This window comes from Entelurus aequoreus, linkage group LG21, assembly GCF_033978785.1.
Source record: "Entelurus aequoreus isolate RoL-2023_Sb linkage group LG21, RoL_Eaeq_v1.1, whole genome shotgun sequence".
NCBI classification, from domain to species: Eukaryota; Metazoa; Chordata; class Actinopteri; order Syngnathiformes; family Syngnathidae; genus Entelurus; species Entelurus aequoreus.
This window is the reverse complement of record NC_084751.1, coordinates 34,027,999-34,050,993: the sequence shown is the minus strand read 5'-3', so window position 1 is coordinate 34,050,993 and position 22,995 is coordinate 34,027,999. Positions and strand designations below refer to the sequence as shown.

Below are 22,995 nucleotides of genomic sequence, written 5' to 3'. Positions count from 1 at the left end.
AAAAAATTTACCAGCATCTGCGGCAAGAACATGCCGTGACCGCCCTAGACTTTTTACTTGTTAATGGACGAGGGATGAAACAATAAACGTTATAATGATAATTTGCGATCAAATTCCTGACGGTTAGTAATACCGTCTAATTTTTTAATGACCGAGAAACCGTCATTTATTAATGCATTTTAGGCAACACGAAGTCAGGCGCTTGCGCACTAGTGTCGTTTGGCTTGATAATCATGGCGAACGAGATTTCCCCCTCGGAGTAAACGGAGCCAAGCGCTTAGTTTAACGTCATTTTTCCCTCTCTTCTCGACATGCGTTTAGGAGCGCACTGCTGTGTTTAGATGGAGACAGGTGTGGACAATATTGGAGACAGACACACTTGTCCCCACACTAAAAGTACACAGCAAAGGAGAAAAACTATTTGATGTTGCTTTTATTTTCTCAATACAGCGTTCGTCAGCTGCTGTGACTGGGAGTTAATGTGAGGAAACATGCAGCAGGTGATGTGTCGTGAACGTTGTCACAACTTGTTTATAAAGTCTTTACTTGTTTACTGGTATGTTCACTCCTCCTTTATTTAACTGCAAACTGTACCAGTGTTCAAATAACATTGGTACTAGCTCAAATGCTTTGTCATCTCAAACGAACTGAACAAAGGCAGTGAAGATTGTGTATTCCATGTGCGAGGTGTCCCTCCTGTTTTTTTTTTGTAGGCCAAACTGTTGTACTGAACTACAAGGAGGCGTTGGAGAAGAACAAAGCTTGTTTATAAGACTTCATCTTCATTAGCCAAACTGCTTTGAGTTTTATATTGATATCAAAAAGTAAACACAATGGTTTTTTTTACATTACTTGTGTTTTTTTCAAGTCACAAAGGTATTACTTCAAAAACCATTCATGTTACACAGCATGTTTTTAATGTTTTATTGTGCATAGTTAATTCCTATACAACATATTTCTGCTCAAACTCTTAATGGATCTGTCCCGATACAGCATCTACATGTAGATGTACATAACTTTAAAAAAATAATAATAATAAAATACCTCCCTCTATCAAAATGTAGAAATAGAGATAAAGGCATCATGTAATGACAAAAAGCTAACAAATTAATATGATTAAAGAATTTAAAAAACTAATATTTGTCTTTAGATATATGGATAATGTTTATCTATAGCCTTTTTATTAGACATTACAAATTATATGATGGTATTACGTTCACATAACCAACACTGCTTTACCTAACAATCAGTAATCATGATTTCAATATTGATAACAATAATCTTAATTATTACTTTGGCCATAATTAGCAGCCCTAAATCTCATACATGAACACTGTTTTTATCTATATGGACAAAAAGTGCAATTAAGTCTTATGGCCATCAGGTGCCATCTTTCAAAATTATATACAGTATATATATATATATATATATATATATATATATATATATATATATATATATATATATATATATATATATATATATATATATATATATATATATATATATATATATATATATATATATATATATATATATATTTATATTATATGTATATATGTATATATATATGTATATATATATATATATATATATATATATTTATATTATATATATTATTATATATATATATATATATATATATATATATATATATATATATATATATATATATATATATATATATATATATATATATATATATATATATATATATATATATATATATATATAAAGATATATATATTAGGTGTGTGGGAAAAAATCGATTCGAATTCGAATTGCGATTCTCACGTTGTGCGATTCAGTATCGATTCTCATTTTTCAAAAATCTATTTTTTTATTTTTTTATTTATTTAAAAAAAAAAAAATATTTTTTATTTTTTTAATTAATCAAAACAACAAAACAATACACAGCAATACCATAACAATGCAATCCAATTCCAAAACCAAACCCGACCCAGCAACACTCAGAACTGCAATAAACAGAGCAATTGAGAGGAGACACAAACACGACACAGAACAAACCAAAAGCAGTGAAACAAAAATGAATATTATCAACAACAGTATCAATATTAGTTACAATTTCAACATAGCAGTGATTAAAAATCCCTCATTGACATTATCATTATAGGCGCAAAGTTGAAAAGCCAGCATCTGTGATGGTATGGGGGTGTATTAGTGCCCAAGACATGGGTAACTTACACATCTGTGATGGTGCCATTAATTCTGAAAGGTACATACAGGTTTTGGAGCAACATATGTTGCCATCCAAGCAACGTAACCATGGACGCCCCTACTTATTTCAGCAAGACAATGCCAAGCCACGTGTTACATCAACGTGGCTTCATAGTAAAAGAGTGCGGGTACTAGACTGGCCTGCCTGTAGTCCAGACCTGTCTCCCATTGAAAATGTGTGGCGCATAATGAAGCCTAAAATACCACAACAGAGACCCCCGGACTGTTGAACAACTTAAGCTGTACATCAAGCAAGAATGGGAAAGAATTCCACCTGAAAAGCTTCAAAAATGTGTCTCCTCAGTTCCCAAACGTTTACTGAGTGTTGTTAAAAGGAAAGGCCATGTAACACAGTGGTGAACATGCCCTTTCCCAACTACATTGGCACGTGTTGCAGCCATGAAAGTCTAAGTTAATTATTATTTGCAAAAAAAAAAAAAGTTTATGAGTTTGAACATCAAATATCTTGTCTTTGTTGTGCATTCAATTGAATATGGGTTGAAAAGGATTTGCAAATCATTGTATTCCGTTTATATTTACATCTAACACAATTTCCCAACTCATATGGAAACGGGGTTTGCATATATGTATATATATATTGGAGCCCCCTGCCTCAAAAGAAAATGTTTATAATGTTTGCCTTGGTGCCCTAAAATATGAGCCCTCCTTTACGGCAACACTTGCCTTCACCTTAAAAAGTTAAAATTCGAGGCCTGTAATAGGATAGGATGAGATAGACTTTATTTATTCCACAATGGGAAAATGATGTGGTTGTAGTGCAGATACAAAAAGTCTACAAAAAAGGGTAAAAAACACACGAGAACAAGAGGGAAACATCAAAGGACATAAAATACCTGTACATGAAAATAGCACAAACCACAAAAAAAGCACCAAAACGGTTTGTCATTTGTTATTGTTTACAAACTCAGGAAATAAATTACTTTATACTTCAGGGCAAAAACCAAATTATTTGAATCAGAGCCAATGGTATATTTTGCCTAAGTTTACTTATTTTTCACTATTGACTTTATTCTGATCAAAATATTGTAAGTGTTAAAATGGAACAAGAAAATAATTTATATATCATCACAACGCCATCCTGTTTTGTCTGATACAAACTGCGATCAAACACTTTTTTAATCATTCAATGATGTTGACAATTTGAAGTATCAGTATCAGGATTGGTATGACCGATACTGCCGCTGTAACGACTTGGTATTGGATCGATACCCACATGCAGTATCACCCAAAAGCCAAAACTAATGTAATGTATTGTATCAAACAACAGAAGAATAACGTGCTTATTCATATTTCAACAGAAGTGTAGATTGAACCATGTTACCACAGAAAGTAACCAGACATTAACAATAAATTGACAAATAGATTGATACAAGTTTTGAGAAAATAATAGATAAATGTTATAATGTGATGTTGTTGTTTTTGTTTTTTATCATATTGTATATGTATTGTGTGCTTTTTTTCTTTTAAATTGTAATTTTACTGCCTTTTTTTTTTTAGATGATCTAATTTCACCTATTTGGGGTAAAAAATATTTTTTGCAAACCAGTAATTCTAGTCTGCAAATGATGTGTTGTTGTTGAGTGTCTGTGTTGTCTAGAGCTCGGCAGAGTAACCGTGTAATACTCTTCTATATCAGTGGGTGGCAGCCGGTAGCTAATTGCTTTGTATATGTCGGAAACAGCAAGAGGCTGGCAGGTAAAAAGGTATTTCATGCTTAAAAACAAAAAAAACAAAAAGGAAGTGCCCCTAAGAAAAGGCATTGAAGTTTAGGGAAGGCTATGCAGAACAAAACTTAAACTGAACTGGCTACAAAGTCAACAAAACAGAATGCTGGACGACAGCAAAGACTTACTGTGGAGCAAAGATGGCGTCCACAATGTACATCCGAACATGACATGACAATCGACAATGTCCCCACGAAGAAGGATAAAAACAAAGTAGATGCGGGAAATATCGCTCAAAGGAAGACATGAAACTGCTACAGGAAAATATCAAAAAAAGAGAAAAAGCCACCAAAATAGGAGCGCAAGACAAGAACTAAAACACTACACACAGGAAAACAGCAAAAAACTCCAAATAAGACAGGGTGTGATGTGACAGGGGGTGACAGTACACCTACTTTGAGACAAGAGCTATAGTGATGCTTGGTTATGGTTTAAAGTCATATCCAACAATTGCGACAACGACTTTTTACTGTTAACTGAGTTTCGTTTTTTAATGATTTCTGCTGGTGGTGTGCCTCTGGATTTTTTCAAGGCAAAAAATGTGCCTTGGCCCAAAAAAGGCTGAAAAACACTGGCATAATGAATGAATAAATGACAACAACAGTGCTGACGTGCTCTCTACCTCTAACAACCAAAAAGCTGTGAAAACGATGATGCTGTGTTCCAAATTTAAATAATTTACTGAACTTGTGTGAGGCTATGGCTTTGCACTTTGTTATATATATATATACACTACCGTTCAAAAGTTTGGGGTCACCCAAACAATTTTGTGGCATAGCCTTCATTTCTAAGAACAACACTAGACTGTCGAGTTTCAGATGAAAGTTCTCTTTTTCTGGCCATTTTGAGCATTTAATTGACCCCACAAATGTGATGCTCCAGAAACTCAATCTGCTCAAAGGAAGGTCAGTTTTGTAGCTTCTGTAACGAGCTAGACTGTTTTCAGATGTGTGAACATGATTGCACAAGGGTTTTCTAATCATCAATTAGCCTTCTGAGCCAATGAGCAAACACATTGTACCATTAGAACACTGGAGTGATAGTTGCTGGAAATGGGCTTCTATACACCTATGTAGATATTGCACCAAAAACCAGGCATTTGCAGCTAGAATAGTCATTTACCACATTAGCAATGTATAGAGTGTATTTCTTTAAAGTTAAGACTAGTTTAAAGTTATCTTCATTGAAAAGTACAGTGCTTTTCCTTCAAAAATAAGGACATTTCAATGTGACCCCAAACTTTTGAACGGTAGTATATATATATATATATATATATATATATATATATATATATATATATATATATATATATATATATATATATATATATATATATATATATATATATATATATATATATATGTATATATATATATATATATATATATATATATATATATATATATATATATATATATATATATATATATATATATATATATATATATATATATATATATATTTTTTTTTGCATTCTATTTGAGTTACTTTACTTTACTCCTCCTTGCACCCTAGCACCTCCAAAACCCTCGAATCTAGACTCCAAACATCCCAGAACAAGCTAGTCAGATTACTTCTAGACCTCCACCCCAGATCCCACCTCACTCCTACCCAATTCTCCAAAGTGGGCTGGCTCAGGGTGGAGGACAGAGTAAAACAACTTGTACTGAGCCTAGTCTATAAAATCCGCTACACCTCCCTGATACCGAAGTACATGTCAAACTACTTCCTTAACGTAAATGACCGCCATAACCACAACACCAGGGGGAGCTCCACTAACCACGTTAAACTCAGATTCCGATCTAACAAAGGTCTTAACTCATTCTCCTTCTATGCCACATCAATGTGGAATGAACTCCCAACAGGTGTAAAAGAAAGGGCATCTCTATCCTCCTTAAAAACCGCACTAAAAGAACACCTCCAGGCAACTTCCACCCTAAACTAACACCCTCCCTTCCACATCCCACCTCCCCGGATTGTAAATAATCAAATGTAAATAATCAAATGCAGATACTTATTCTTGTGCTTTCTGATCTCTCTCTCTCTCTATGTCCACTACTTGCTCCTACCAAGTCAGTCCTACACTGTTCCAATGTCCATTTCTCTGATGATGCAATTGTTGATGATTGAAGTGTTGATATCAACCGAACCTAACCCCCCCCACACACCCCGGATTGTAAATAATGTAAATAATTCAATGTATATACTCTGATGATTATCTTGTGTGATGACTGTATTATGATAGTATATATCTGTATCATGAATCAATTTATGTGGACCCCGATTTAAACAAGTTGAAAAACTTTTTTGGGTATTACCATTTAGGGCAGCACGGTGAAAGAGGGGTTAGTGCATCTGCCTCACAATACGAAGGCCCTGAGCAGTCCTGGGTTCAATCCCGGGCTTGGGATCTTTCTGTGTGGAGTTTGCATGTTCTCCCTGTGACTGCGTGGGTTCCCTCCGGGTACTCCGGGTTCCTCCCACCTCCAAAGACATGCACCTGGGGATAAGTTGATTGGCAACACTAAATTGGCCCTAGTGTGTGAATGTGAGTGTGAATGTTGTCTGTCTATATGTGTTGGCCCTGCGATGAGGCGGCGACTTGTCCAGGGTGTACCCCGCCTTTCGCCCGAATGCAGCTGAAATAGGCTCCAGCGACCCCCCGCGACCCCAAAAGGGACAAGCGGTAGAAAATGGATGGATGGATGGGTGTTACCATTTAGTGGTCAACTGTACGGAATATGTACTGTACTGTGCAATCTACTAATAGAAGTTTCAATCAATCAATCAATATTAAGTTTACAACCCCCTGGCGCTGTTTTTTTTTTTTTTTTTACTGTTTTTGTACTTATTTTGATTAATATTATTTCTCGATTGTTTGTCATTTAATTTGTAAATGTTGCAGTTTATAAATAAAACTGCTGACGTGTGGATGTAATATAAAAAAGTCCACTTGAGGGCGGCATCTATCGCCAGTCAGTAGAACGGCATCAGAAAGAATAAAAGAAGAAAGATCACCGAGATATTTCACAGCAAAACCGAAAATTAGGAATAATATTAATATTATTCAAATTAAATCCCGCAAATAATAATGAATATGTGTAAATCACTTAACGTAAAGCGTTTGTCGAGTCAGACACGACATACTATGTGACGTACGTTGAACGTCATATAGTATTTTTCAACAAGATGTCAACGCGTGTGTCCTTCCAGCAACAACAGCGGGGTGAAAATACCAAAAGTAGTGAAACCGAGCAGCGGGGAAGAAAGAGGACACACCCTACGCAGGGCCGCCTTAACACGTTGGACCAGTGATGGCGTCCACAAGGTGTGCCCCGCCTCTCTGAAGCAGAACCAGCGAGTGTGTTCACCTCCTCCTCCTCCTCCCCACCAGGGTGTTGTCACGGAGGAACAAAACCCCGAGCAGAGACGACACTTCAGCGCCGAGACCTCGCAACTCTCCGGGGGTGACACGAACCATTCATTCCCTCGCTCGTCGCCGGTAGTTTTTTATTTTTATTTTTTTAGCTCGAATTGCGAATTTCCGAGTGGAAATACTCTCCCGAAACCCTTCCGGATCCTGACCCGAGACGTCGGAGGTTCTGTAGCAGCCATGGGGGACGTTGTGTCATCTCACCTGGATGAAAGCAAGCGGGAGATGATTACAGGTAAATGATTAATATTGTTTATATCCAACACGCCTTTGTGTTATTTTCGCTTGGCTGAATCAACCATGCTACCGTTTCGTTACTGCGGTTATCTAAATATGATGAATGATATCGCTAACATGTATGCAAGAATGATGCCATCATTCATAACTCAGGGAAGCCCAAACTTTTCCACAAAAATGAAAGGTCGTGAGGGTCACTTTGATACATTTTTGTCCATTAAAGATCCAATCCCATGTTATGTAAGCTGGTTTAACCAAACATGGACATCATAGCTGTGTGTTTATAGGCGACAAAGCAGAGCAATATTTGATAACATACATCAGATATTCAACTCAATTGTTTTAGGGGCCACATTTCCGGCTCCCTTCACTATTAGTCTTATTTTGCAGATTCCAGAGAACCAGTGTCTTCTACAGGGGACGTTTGCTTTCGGTCTATTTATTTTATTATGAATGAATGAAATTACTTTATTTCGGTAGTATAATCCAGTGTTGTTCAGTGCTGTGAGATACAGTCTGGTGTGCCGTGGGAGATTATCTAATTTCTAGGGGTGTAACGGTACACAAAAATTTCAGTTCGGTACGTACCTCGGTTTAGAGGTCACGGTTCGGTTCATTTTTCTAAATGGAATATTTGATGTGAAGTAATCGGAACCTTGGATAGGTCAATAATAACATTGATTTTGATTCAATATTATGTTTTGAGCAGTGACAGTTTGAAAGAAAAAAAACAGCTTTATTTTATTAGTCAACATTGCAACTTTTTCTAAATTACATTTAACCATAACGCTTTTTTATTTCACATTTGTTATGTTTTTGTTTATTTTAATAGTATTTTTAGAATGTGCCGTGGGCCTTTAAAACATTAGCTGTGGGCCGCAAATGGCCTCCGGGGCACACTTTTGACACCCCTGCTATAGATAATAAAAAATTAAATCTGATAAATCTATGGATAAAAAGCAGAGCCTGGCAAGGCATGCGCGTTTATCATAACTCTCTCGCTCTCTCTGTCTCTGCCCCTCCCTCACAAATGCTGCTGCGAGCACAATTTGTTTTGTTTTTAACCCCTTCTTAACCCTGAACGTACATTGAAAATACACACAACTCTAACTCAAAATGCCGGACATTTGAGGCATTTAAGAAACTCTGCCCTGACAGCTCTGCAAAAGAGGACATGTCCGGTGAAAAGAAGACGTATGGTCAGTCTATCGTAGCCCGTTAGCTGCTAGCATGCCGTGTGTTGTGCCTCGGTGTGCATTGTTTACACAACGTGCGTTACGCTACTTAATATGTCTGTGTGGAAACTCGTTCAGTACACCTACGAACCGAACCGGAACCCCCGTACCGAAACGGTTCAATACAAATAATACAATACAATACAAAATACCTCCCTGCTTGGCACTCAGCATCAAGGGTTGGAATTGGGGGTTAAATCACCAAAAATGATACCCGGGCGCGGCACCGCTGCTGCCCACTGCTCCCCACTGCTCCCCTCACCTCCCAGGGGGTGAACAAGGGGATGGGTCAAATGCAGAGGACAAATTTCACCACACCTACTGTGTGTGTGACAATCATTGGTACTTTAACTTTTAACTTAACTTAAATACACGTACCGTTACACCCCCACTAATATCACATATTTGGGTTAAAAACATTTTTTGCAAACCAGTAAATATAGTCTGCAAATGATGTGTTGTTGTTGAGTGTCGGTACTGTCTAGAGCTCGGCAGAGTAACCGTGTAGTACTCTTCCATATCAGTAGGTGGTAGCTAATTGCTTTGTAAATGCAGGTAAAAAGGTGTCTTATGCTTAAACCAAAAATAAACAAAAGGTGAGTGCCCTTAAGAAAAGGCATTGAAGCTTAGGGAAGGCTATGCAGAACGAAAGTAAAACTGAACTGGCTACAAAATAAACAAAAACAGAATGCTGGACGACAGAAAATCTTACTGTGGAGCAAAGACGGCGTCCACAATGTACTTCCGAACATGACATGACAAGCAACAATGTCCCCACAAAGAAGGGTAAAAACAACTGAAATATTCTTGATATAAGACATGAAACTCAAAAGAGAAAAAGCCACCAAAATAGGAGGGCAAGACAAGAACTAAAACACTACACACAGGAAAACAGCAAAAAAATCAAACTAAGTCAGGGGGTGATGTGACAGGTGGTGACAGTACACCTACTTTGAGACAAGAGCTATATTGATGCATGCTTGGTAATGGTTTAAAGTCATATCCAACAATTGCGACAACAACTTTTTACTGTCAACTGAGTTTATGATTTCGGCTGGTGGTGTGCCTCCAGATTTTTTCAACGCAAAAAATATGCCTTGGCTCAAAAAAGGTTGAAAAGCACTGGTATAATCAACCATTTTGTGTGATCAATTTAACAGCACAGATTATACTTATTAACAATCATACACATACACACAAAAAAAGAAAAATAACAACCCAAAAAGGAATAGGCTGAAGCCAATGCTTATATTTGCCTATCCTATACATTCACTAAAAATTAGATTGCCTGGAACATCAACGTTAAAAAAAATCAATGGTATGAAAGTAATCGTTGCTGTATTTGATACTTTTCCATTATTTCACCTTTCAAGGCTTTCTTAAACCTTAACAAGGAACTACATGTCTTCAACTCATCAATGAGCTTGTTCCACCATTTATCTCCTAAAACTGAAATACATTTGTATTTTATATTATTTTATTAGAGGAGTTAGTTTTTTAAGGACTTTCTGCAACAACAACAAAAAATAGTCAAATATATTTAGTGCGCTGCTGGGGGGGTCTTGAGCGGCGCCGTGGTGGTTTTCATGAAAGCTTTTTCAAAAATGTATGGAAATGGAGAAAAAAATGGGGTTAAAAATATGTTTTTCGTTGTATTATGGTTTCTGTAGGAGGACAAACACAACACAAACTGTTAGAAAGCCCACTGCAATATGTTTGAGTTGGCCCTGTGATGAGGTGGCGACTTGTCCAGGGTGTACACCGCCTTCCGCCCAAATGCAGCTGAGATAGGCTCCAGCACCCCTGCGACCCCAAAAGGGACAAGCGGTTGAAAATGGATGGATGGATGATGAGAGTATTTGGCGAGCGCCGTTTTGTCCTACTAATTTCAACGGCCTTTGAACTCACCGTTGTGTGGACTGTGACTCAGCAGTTTGTTTACATGTATGACTTTCTCCGACGCTGCCACAGAAAGACGTGTTTTATAAAGTTAAAGTAAATGGTAAATGGGTTGTACTTGTATAGCGCTTTACTACCTTTTTAAGGAACTCAAAGCGCTTTGACACTATTTTCCACATTCACCCATTCACAGACACACATTCACACACTGATGGTGGGAGCTGCCATGCACGGCGCTAACCAGGCCCATCAGGAGCAAGGGTGAAGTGTCTTGCTCAAGGACACAACGGACGTGACTAGGATGGTAGAAGGTGGGGATTGAACCAGTAACCCTCAGATTGCTGGCACGGCCACTCTCCCAACTTCGCCACGCCGTCCCCACTGATAGTCACACACACACACTAGGTGTGGTGAGATTATCCTCTGCATTTGTCCCATCCCCATGTTCACCCCCTGGGAGGTAAAAGGGGAGCAGTGAGCAGCAGCACTGGCCGCGCTCGGGAATCATTTGGTGATTTAACCCCCAATTCCAACCCTTGATGCTTAATGCCAAGCAGGGAGGTAATAGGTCCCATTTTTATAGTCTTTAGTATGACTCTGCCGGGGTTTGAACCCACAACCTTCTAGTCTCAGGGCGAACACTCTAACCACAACAGAGCAGAGTAGTGCTCTGTTGTTTTTTAAGGACCTTCTGCAACAACAACGCAAAAAAATAGTCAAATATATTTAATGACAGACAATACTCTAGTGCGGGGGTCAGTAACCCACAGCTCTAGAGCCACATGCGGCTCATGAGCGGCGCCGTGGTGGCTCCTTGGAGCTTTTTCAAAAATGTATGGAAATGGCAAAAAAAAATGGGGTGAAAATATATTTTTTGTTGTAATATGGTTTCTGTAGGAGGACAAACACAAGCCCACTGTGTAATATGTTCGTGTTTATGCTTCACTGATGAGAGTATTTGGCGAGCGCCGTTTTGTCCTACTAATTTCAGCCGGCCTTGAACTCACCGTTGTGTGGACTGTGACTCAACCGTTTGTTTATATGTATAACTTTCTCAGACGCTGCCACAGGAAGACGTGTTTCATGCCACTCCTTCTTTGTCTCATTTTGTCCACCAAATGCTTTATACTGTGTGTGAATGCACAAAGGTGGGCTTTGTTGATGTTATTGATTTGTGTGGCGTGCTAATCAGGCATATTTGGTTACTGCATGACTGGTCGCAAGTTAATCGATGCTAACATGCTACTTAGGCTAGCTGTTTGTACATATTGCATCATTATGCCTTGTTTGTAGGTACATTTGAGCTAATTTATTTTCATTTGCTTATGTTAATTTAGATTTAGAATGTGTCTCATGACACATTATCTGTTTGTAATATTGGCTGCATTTCAGATACAGTAGTTGTTTGTGTGCCATGTTGTTCAAGGCCACAGCAAACGTTAGCCAGCTTGCAAAGATTGTAATAAATCTATTAAAAGAAGACAGCCTGCCGTTTCCTTAAACCTGGACACACACGTTATACCTTTGGCCATTCTAAGACAGTCATTTCCAGGAGTTATCTCACCCACTGAGAAGTTTTACTAATGTTTTCCAATGTTGTAAAAATGTGTATAATAAATATTACAATTCAACATTTCTGTCAACAAAGATTTGCGTCAGCCTGCGACTAATAGTCATTTTGATAGTAGGCTCTTTCAACGTTTTGGGTTGCCGACCCCTGATCTAGTGCTTTTAATAATCTGCTGAAAAAAACTTGAGTTTCACAAGTTTTTGTTCTGAACTAGCTAGTTCAGCGGTTGGCAACCCAAAATGTTGAAAGAGCCATATTGGACCGAAAATACAAAAAGAAAATCTGTTTGGAGCCGCGAAAAATTAAAAGCCTTGTATAAGTGTTATAGCGAGGCAACACATGATGTAAGTGTCTATATTAGCCTACTATCAAAATGACTATGTGTCGCAGGATGACGCAAATCTTTGTTGACAGAAATATAGAAATTTAGTATTTATTCTACACATTTTTACAACATTCAAATTTATTAGTAAAATGGAGGCTTCTTAGAGGGTGAGATAATTTGTGGAAATTACTGGCTTAGAAATGCCAAAGGTATAGATGTGTGTGTCCAAGTTAAAGGAAACGGCAGGCTGTCTTCTTCTAATGGATTTATTACAATCTTTGCAAGGTGGGTAACGTTTGCCATGGTCTATAACGGCACACGAAGAACTATCAGAAATGCAGCCAATATTACATACAGATTATGTGTTATGAGACCTGCAAATATAAATTTAATTAAGAGGATTTAAAGGAAATTAAATTAGCACAAATATACCTACAAACAAGGCATAATGATGAAATATGTACATACAGCTAGCCTAAATAGCATGTTATCATCGATTAGCTTGCAGTAATGCAGTGACCAAATATCCTGGTTAGCACTCCAACAAGTCAATAACATCAACAAAACTCACCTTTGTGCATTCACGCACAGCATAAAAAGTTTGGTGGACAAAATGAGACAAAGAAGGAGTGAAATAAAACGCGTCTTAGAAAGTCAGAAAAAGTTGTACATGTAAACAAACTACGGTGAGTTCAAGGACCGCCAAAATTAGCAGGACAAAACGGCGCTCGCCAAATAGTCTATAATCACTGAAGCATGTTTAATATAAACAGTGTGATTTCTAACAATTAGGGAGGTTTGTGTCATGTTTTTCCTCCTACAGAAACCATATTAAAACAAAAAATATATTTTTCTCTAATTTTTTTCCATTTTTCATACATTTTTGAAAAAGCTCAGAGCCACTACGCGAGCTCATGCGGCTCTAGAGCCGCGGGTTGCAGACTCCCGAGCTGGCAAGTTGGCAAATAGTGTGCCAATCACTAACTGGCAAATGGCATGCTACTCGCTAGTTGGCGTGTGTCTGTGTGAGAGACAGTGAGAAAACTGCAAAATATGCACATTTTACAGTATCTTATGACATTATAACAGGGCTAATGTTAGCATATGTGCAGCTAAAACATACAAAACATCTATAACTTACTGCAACATGTTTTCCCTTTTAGAAGTGGAATTATTGTAGGCTGAAATGTGAACATTTACTAACACAGATGAGAGCGCCTGATTCAACTGCTCTTTTCTATAGTTTGCAAGTAAACATTGAAGAATTGTGCTGCCTCGTTTGACTGCGAGTCGCTGTCGTTTTCCTCATTACTGCAGACCCACGATGGTGTAATATATCACTTTACACACCAATAGTTTTTTGTGCAGTCATGTGACTGCCAGGCTCGGTTTACATTTGTCAAATTGAGTCAAACTTCACTAGTGTATAGGTTGGATTGGTGAAAGAAATGTGACAAGTATAAAAAAACATACATACTTGCAAGCAGAAATCAATGTTTTAGACTGGGTTTTGGCAAGGACTTCAGATATGACACATATCACGATAATTGAGTCACAATACAATACAGTATTGCGATACAGTACAGGCCCAAAGGTTTGGACACACCTTCTCATTTCAATGTGTTTTCATTTTCATGAATATTTACTTTGTAGATTGTCACTGAAGGCATCAAAACTATGACACCAGTGAAGTGAAAACCATTTACGGTGACTACCTCTTGAAGCTCATCGAGAGAATGCCAAGAGTGTGCAAAACAGTAATCAGAGCAAAGGGTTGTTATTTTGAAGAAACTAGAATATAAAACATGTTTTCAGTTAGTTTACCTTTTTTTAAGTACATAACTCGACATGTGTTCATTCATAGTTTTGATGCCTTCAGTGACAATCTACAATGTAAATAGTCATGAAAATAAAGAAAACGCATTGAATGAGAAGGTGTGTCCAAACTTTTGGCCTGTACTGTATATTATGATATTCGACATAGTTCACTCATGTAAAAGTTGTATATATGTACACTATGTGACAGTAATATTTAATTGGACGAACTGAGTTAAAAAACAAATTTCCTTCAAATGATAAATTTTAATTTATTGCAATTTCACAAAAGGTGGATCAAGTTTTTAAATGTAAAAAAAACATATATATATTAATTCTTAACTGTCCAGTTCCTGTACTGCCTTGCTCACCACTCGGGAAAATTTCTTATCACGGCGAAGTTGGTAGAGTGGCTGTGCCAGCAATCGGAGTGTTGCTGGTTACTGGGGTTCAATTCCCACCTTCTACCTTCCTAGTCACGTCCGTTGTGTCCTTGGGCAAGACACTTCACCCTTTGCCTCTGATGGCTGCTGGTTAGCGCCTTGCATGGCAGCTCCCGCCATCAGTGTGTGAATGTGTGTGTGAATGGGTAAATGTGGAAATACTGTCAAAGCGCTTTGAGTACCTTGAAGGTAGAAAAGCGCTATACAAGTACAACCCATTTATCATTTATCATTTATTCTTGTTACTAAAATTATAACGTTCAGCATTATTATCGCAGTATTGTTGAATGTGCTCAAAAAGTACTTATACACACTGAAATAACCAAGTTATTTAAAAAATACAAAACCCAAAACCAATGAAGTTGGCACATTGTGTAAATCGTAAATTAAAACAGAATACAATGATTTGCTAATCCTTTTCAACTTATATTCAAATGAATAGACCGCAAAGACAAGATATTTAATGTCTGAACTGAGAAATTACATTTTTTTTTGGCAAATAATCATTATGATGAATAATGATAAATGGGTTATACTTGTATAGCGCTTTTCTACCTTCAAGGTACTCAAAGCGCTTTGACAGTATTTCCACATTTACCCATTCACACACACATTCACACACTGATGGCGGGAGCTGCCATGCAAGGCGCTAACCAGCAGCCATCAGAGGCAAAGGGTGAAGTGTCTTGTCCAAGGACACAACGGATGTGACTAGGAAGGTAGAAGGTGGGAATTGAACCCCAGTAACCAGCAACACTCTGATTGCTGGCACAGCCACTCTACCAACTTCGCCACGCCGTCCCGACTTAACTTAGAATTTAATGGCAGCAACAGATTGCAAAAAAGTTGGCACAGAGGCATTTTTACCACTGTGTTACATGGCCTTTCCTTTTAACAACACTCTGTAAACTTTTGGGAACTGAGGAGACCAATTTTTGAAGCTTTTCAGGTGGAATTCTTTCCCATTCTTGCTTGATGTACAGCTTAAGTTGTTCAACAGTCCGGGGTCTCCGTTGTCAAATTTTACGCTTTATAATGCACCACACATTTTCAATGGGAGACAGGTCTGGACTACAGGCAGGCCAGTCTAGTACCCTCACTCTTTTACTTTGAAGCCACGCTGTTATAACACGTGGCTTGGCATTGTCTTGCTGAAATAAGCAGGGGGCGTCCATGATAACGTTGCTTGGATGGCAACATATGTTGCTCCAAAACCTGTATGTACCTTTCAGCATTAATGATGCCTTCACTGATGTGTAAGTTACCCATGCCTTGGGCACTAATACACCCCCATACCATCACAGATGCTGGCTTTTGAACTTTGCACATAGAACAATCCGGATGGTTCTTTTCCTCTTTGGTCCGGAGGAAACGACGTCCACAGTTTCCAAAAACAATTTGAAATGTGGACTCGTCAGACCACAGAACACTTTTCCGCTTTGCATCAGTCCATTTTAGATGAGCTCGGGCCCAGCGAAGCCGGCAGCGTTTCTGGGTGTTGTTGATAAATGGCTTTCGCTTTGCATAGTAGAGAAACTTGCACTTACAGATGTAGCAACGAACTGTAGTTCCTGACAGTGGTTTTCTGAAGTGTTCGTGAGCCCATGTGGTGATATCCTTTACACACTGATGTCACTTTTTGATGCAGTACCGCCTGAGGGATCCAAGGTCACAGGCATTCAATGTTACGTGCAGTGATTTTTCCAGATTCTCTGAACCTTTTGATTATATAACAGACCTTAGATGGTGAAATCCCTAAATTGCTTGCAATAGCTCGATGACAAATGTTGTTCTTAAGCCGTTCGACAAATTTGCTCACGCATTTGTTCATAAAGTATTTAAAATATTTGCAAAAAATAACAAAGCTTTCCAGTTCGAACGTTAAGTATCTTGTCTTTGCAGTCTATTCAATTGAATATAGGTTGAAAAGGATTTGCAAATCATTGTATTCTGGGGTTTTTTGTAGTTACAATTTACACAACATGCCAACTTCACTGGTTTTGGGTTTTGTAAATGTAGATCAATACTAGCCACATCTGGGCCCCATGGTTTAATTTATAATCTTATAGACAGTCAAAGTAAAAAAAAAAGTGGCAAAATGTTGTCCAAAAACCGAGGTACCGGTGTAGTTTTATTTTCTAGAACATGCTGAAGGACAGTTAATAAAATAGCAGCCGGCCAAAGATCTCACCTGGGCCACACTTTGAACACGCAATCCGCCAACTTTGCCCCGGTCGTTTCAGTACACAAAAGAGTCACATGTTATATTAGCGTATTTGACTCTTATCCAAGACTATTTCACTGCTTCCCTAGTCCACTGTGGGCCTTCTTCCCAGACATAATAAGTAGGTTTCCCAAAGAAGAGCATGTTTTTATAAATTGGTAGTGGCTGCTATTTAAGTCTCAGATTGCTCCGACCTCTCACTGTGGATTGTAAATTCTGTGGTGGGATTTATTCCAAGCAGGCCTGGAAGCAGAGTGAAAGCGAGGAGCAGTGTGGAGCGCTTTTAGTCTTGACCCATGCCATGACACTCTTCCATGCATGCAAGAGGGAGGTTGGCTGTAAAAACATTAAAATAAGTAAGCCAAATCTTTTAGGATTGTGGTAGAAGTTTACAGCTTGGACATAAAGGCGGAACGACATAAAAATATGATGTTGACTCATGCTTTTAAACTGTTGGATTGAGTTGTCTTTTTGGTTCACCGTGTTCTTGGCTCCCTCTGCTCTATTCATATTGGATATCAGTCTGATATCAGTTAAAATTACAAGTATTGGATTAAGGCACTTGAATGTAAAATGTGTGATACAAACTCAGATACAAACAGTCCTGAATTGAAATGCAATTCAATTTTGAAAATAGAAAACAGGCGCATGTAAATTTCCATTTAGAAAATATGGTGCGCATTAAAATTGTATTTACTGTATTTTTCGGAGTATAAGTCGCTCCGGAGTATAAGTCGCACCGGCCGAAAATGCATAATAAAGAAGGAAAAAAACATATATAAGTCGCATTTTTTGGGGAAATTTATTTGATAAAACCCAACACCAAGAATAGACATTTGAAAGGCAATTTAAAATAAATAAAGAATAGTGAACAACAGGCTGAATAAGTGTACGTTATATAATGCATAAATAACCAACTGAGAACGTGCCTGGTATGTTAACGTAACATATTATGGTAAGAGTCATTCAAATAACTATGACATATAGAACATGCTTTACGTTTACCAAACAATCTGTCACTCCTAATCGCTAAATCTGATGAAATCTTATACGTCTAGTCTCTTACGTGAATGAGCTAAATAATATTATTTGATATTTTACGGTAATGTGTTCATAATTTCACACATAAGTCGCTCCTGAGTATAAGTCGCACCCCCGGCCAAACTATGGAAAAAAACTGTGACTTATAGTCCGAAAAATACAGTAGAAAATATAAACTGTGGAAATCCAAATTTAACTTAAAAAATATAAATGCATCTAAATGTCATTCTAAAAATATATATCTTGTGCCGCCAGCGTCCAAAATCCGGCCCGCTGGAAGTCCCAAGTTAAAAAAAAAATATATATATATATTTTTTATTACTATAATTCTTTTAAATCTGTCCTTTCTAATACATTTTCTACCACTTGTTACTCTCTTGCCAAATTGTTTTAACCTAATGCGGTGCGGCCCACGAGTCAAAAAGTTTGTGGACCCATGATATACACTGTGTGCATGTAAATTTAATTTAGAAACATTTTAATTTATTTTCAAATCTGAAAATGCTCTCTGCGCCTTGGACACATGGCAAATTTACAATAAAGACTCTTGAATCTTGAATAATCTGTGCAAATCTAAATTCATTTTGAAAATCTAAACTGTGCGCATCTAAATTTAATTTTAAGAATATAAAACATGTGCATCTAAATTAATTTTTTAAATTATAAGCCGTGCACATCTAAATTTGATTTTGAAGATATAAAACATAAGCTTTTAAATTCAATTTGAATCTGGTCTGATCATGAGCTTTTAAATAAAATTTTAATCTGACCTGATCATGTGCCCAAATTCCCCCCCAGTGATTTTGGCCCAAAACAACCGTATAGAGTGTTTGTGCCAGGCCCTGTTTGCTGGGCACGCTTGGAAGGCCTGTTACCCACAGTACTAGAAGTTGTACATGGGCATACCTGCTTTTGCAAGTAGATGAACTTAAACATCAACAGCAACACTTATGAGGATAAGTGGTAAATGGGCGGATAGGGCTTTCTGTGCTGCACCCCTGGACAAAGAGATGTCAGGAACAAGTCCCTTATACAGTTATACACACTATATTCAATATTAAATAGTTACGCGGTGTACTGCTTTTGCAGCATTTGACGTCATCCATTCCACAGCCCCTGTTTTTTAAGGAGGTCTTCTTGAAAAATCACAGCCTCTTTTATTTACACTGATCCAAACAGTTTCAGATGGTGAAAGCTCAATCTTGACTTTGGGAGGTCTGAGATGTCTTAATGTCGTTAAAATGTTGTAGCTCCACTTGTCTTCTCTCAGCTTTCATTTGCATTCCTACTGGTGAAATGATCTGTCTGGTGACCTCACTTGATGTTTGTTGTTGTTGTCTATGACAATGGTGTCGTCTCAAAAAACGTTGGATGATGCTTTTCTCAGGTGGATCGAATACGTTTCTGTTTAGTTATCTCATCAGAGACTTAGTTTTTGTGACCTTGTCTACACAATACCTTTATTTCTGAGTTAATGGGATTTATGAGCTGAGTCGTTATCCTAAAAAGAGCTGATTTAATTTATGTTGTTGATGTCGTAGATATAGTGGGGGAAATGAACGTTGTGATGCATTTTTTTATTTAATGCGCCTCATATGCTTAAAATAATCAAAATAGCGTATTTTCCGGACTATAGGGTTCACCGAATTGTAAGGCGCATTGCCAATGAATGGTCTATTTTCGATCTTTTTTCATATACAAGGCGCACCGGATTATAGGGCGCATTAAAGGAGTCTTTTTTATTTTTCTAAATTTAAAACACTTCCCTGTGGTCTACATAACATGAAATAGTGGTTCTTTGGTCAAAATGTTGCATAAATTGTGTTTTACAGATCATCTTAAAGCCGCTTTCTGACAGTCGCTTTAGGATCCGCCGTTTTGCTGGCGGTCTTATTTACGTGGCTCACCTTCGGCAGCGTCTTCTCCCCGTCATCTTTGTTGTCGCGGTGTAGCGTGCAACGACGGGAGTCGAAGAAGTGTCAAAAGCTGAATCTAACTGTTTTAATGACATTCAGACTTTACTTAAATCAATAACGGAGCAGCATCTCCTCATCCGTGGCTCACCAGTGCAATAACAACGCCGGAAATGTGTCCCGTGAAAAAACGTCCGACCGGAACTCTCTAATAACTAAAGTTCCTTGGGTGAATAATGTAAACTCACTACACCGGTATGTTTTAGCGCTTACATGGCGAGTTTACTGACAGATATAAGTAAGAACTTTACACTACTTTATATTAGAAATGGCAACAGCGGAGGATGAATGTCACAAAACAAGAATATAGAGAAAAACAAGAAGCTTATTGACTACGGTGTCGGCACTGACTACAAAGGCGGACATGTGCAAATTTTCAGGACTTATGCAGATCCCAAATACAGATCAGCAGGTACCAGAAGGTAAGAAAAGTTGGTTTTGCTAAATTTTGCGAAACAAAACGCCAGATAATATGTCTCACCTTATACACACACCATAATAATACTCGTATGTTGATGCACAGTACAATCCATCAAGCGGTGCGGCTTCTTGGCTTACCAAAGTCCTACTAAAAAATTTTGATAGATTTTTGAGCGCAGTGTGTAATGGTCTGTATTTTCAATGGAACATATAAAATGTTGTTGTTTACTTGAGTCATATTGCAGTCTACACGTATCTATTATGTGTGACTGCCATCTACTGGTCACACTTATCATTACACCCTGTACCAAACAAAATTGCTTCGAGGTCAGTAAGCAAAACCAGAATTATTCTGTACATTAGGTGCACTGTCGAGTTTTGAGGGGGAAAAAAGGATTTTAAGTGCGCCTTATAGTCTGTAAAAAAAAAAGGTACTAAAATAATAAATGTTGTTACTACATTGCATATATACTTACATTATATATCTAAAACCTTAATGGAAGTTTTTGGACATTTTTGAAGGGCTTTATAGGCAGAATAGAGCGTTTCCCATAGGCTCCATTGTCAGCGCACTTTTGATCGCATTTATTTACTATTTATAATACAATTTTTTTTTTAAACGTCCGTTGTCATGTCTTTCATAATGATTGTGAACGATAGGGTAAAACGATTAGTTGATATTGTCGACAAATTTCGACAATAAAATTTGTGTCCCACAATTATATTTGTCGACAATGGTTGTGACGCCATCATTGCAGTTTTTCCAGGCGGAAGCAGGTCCGCACCGCCACGCACTAAAACATCGGCAGTGATAACATGTAATGTGTGAGGACATTTCCTCTTAGTCTTGTTAAAAACATGAATACCTTGCTCACTTTGCAAAGGGGACTTTGATTTTATGGCAGTACATCTGTGATACACAAGCCCGGGTTTCCCCCGAAACTGCCAAGATACCTGTGGCGGTGGGGGGGGGGTTATTAGCGGGGTCAGAATGACATTGGATCATTTGCATAATTTGCTATAATGATAGGGTCCAGCACCCCCTACAACCCCGAACGGGACAAGCGGTAAAAAATGGATGGATGGATATTTTTTTCTTAAAAAATGCTAAAAAATGTATACATACATTTAAAACAAATTTGTTATTAATTAGTCCTAAAAAATGTTTTATTGTTTTGCCATATTTTCAATTGTTGCTCCTTTTCGTACTGTGTACTTTGTTGAGATGTTTTCAAGTGTTAACAGACTTTTAATGACTTTATTAAAATTAAAAACAACGAGCAACAAATCTAGCATCTTCTTCTGGTGTTATTATAGGATGTAGTCGTGTTTATAGACTCTACTTCTGTTTAGAGACTCTACTATTGCAACAACACATCATCAGTAGGGTAAAACTAACATGTCTCACGACGGTCTAAACAAAGTTCACGTTCCTTATTAGCTGCAGCGAGCATGACGTCACACTTACTTCACGCTGTTGCTCGAATTGGATTTTCTCTTCTTAAAAGTCGCCACTGTCCTCTCAATATTGGCACATTTTGTAGGTATATCTGCAATATATACAGTACAGGCCCAAAGTTTGGACACACCTTCTCATTTCAATGCGTTTTCTTTATTTTCATGACTATTTACATTGTAGATTGTCACTAAATGCATCAAAACTGACACCTGGGAAGTGAAAACCCTTTCAGGTAACTACCTCTTGAAGCTCATCGAGAGAATGCCAAGAATGTGCAAAACAGTAATCAGAGCAAAGGATGGCTATTTTGAAGAAACTAAAATATAAAAGATGTTTTCAGTTATTTCACCTTTTTTTGTTAAGTACATAACTCCACATGTGTTCATTCATAGTTTTGATGCCTTCAGTGACGATCTCAAATGTAAATAGTCATGAAAATAAAGAAAATGCATTGAATGAGAAGGTGTGTCAAAACTTTTAGCCTGTACTGTATATATATAAAAAATCACATCCACATCACAGACATGCTGACAACTTACGATTTACTATTCGGGAGCTACGATTCGATTAAAAATCCATTATTAATGCATCTATAATTTATATATAGATGCAGTTTTACATTTATTTTCGTTAACACTAAATAAGTGTTTATCACTTGCAACATTTAAAAAAACAGTGCATTTGTAATAAGAAACAGTTAAATTAATTACCATTACATTAATTATGTTATATTAACTACAACATAAGTGCACTATAATAAAGGAGCTGGTCGGATCGCTCCCTGAGGTAATGCAGATAATTTCCAAAATGATCTACATTACATTATTTACAATAAATTAAATCTATTATCGTTAATTGATGTTAATTGATCGTTAATCGATTTTATCATCGTCCATGTCCAAATTGCGACTAATCTAAAAATCGATTATTATTATCGA

The 22,995-nt window shown here is 37.5% G+C and overlaps 1 protein-coding gene across 1 annotated transcript in view; it reads left to right on the top strand.

The window, feature by feature from the left end:
• Positions 1-6,993: 6,993 nt before the first annotated feature.
• niban2a (niban apoptosis regulator 2a) overlaps positions 6,994-22,995 on the top strand; it is a 92,140-nt gene continuing 76,138 nt past the window's right edge. Inside the window, exon 1 of the mRNA XM_062031534.1 lies at positions 6,994-7,651. Within this exon, the coding sequence (XP_061887518.1) occupies positions 7,597-7,651 (55 nt within the window). The 5' untranslated portion in view covers positions 6,994-7,596. The remainder of the gene's footprint in view (positions 7,652-22,995) is intronic.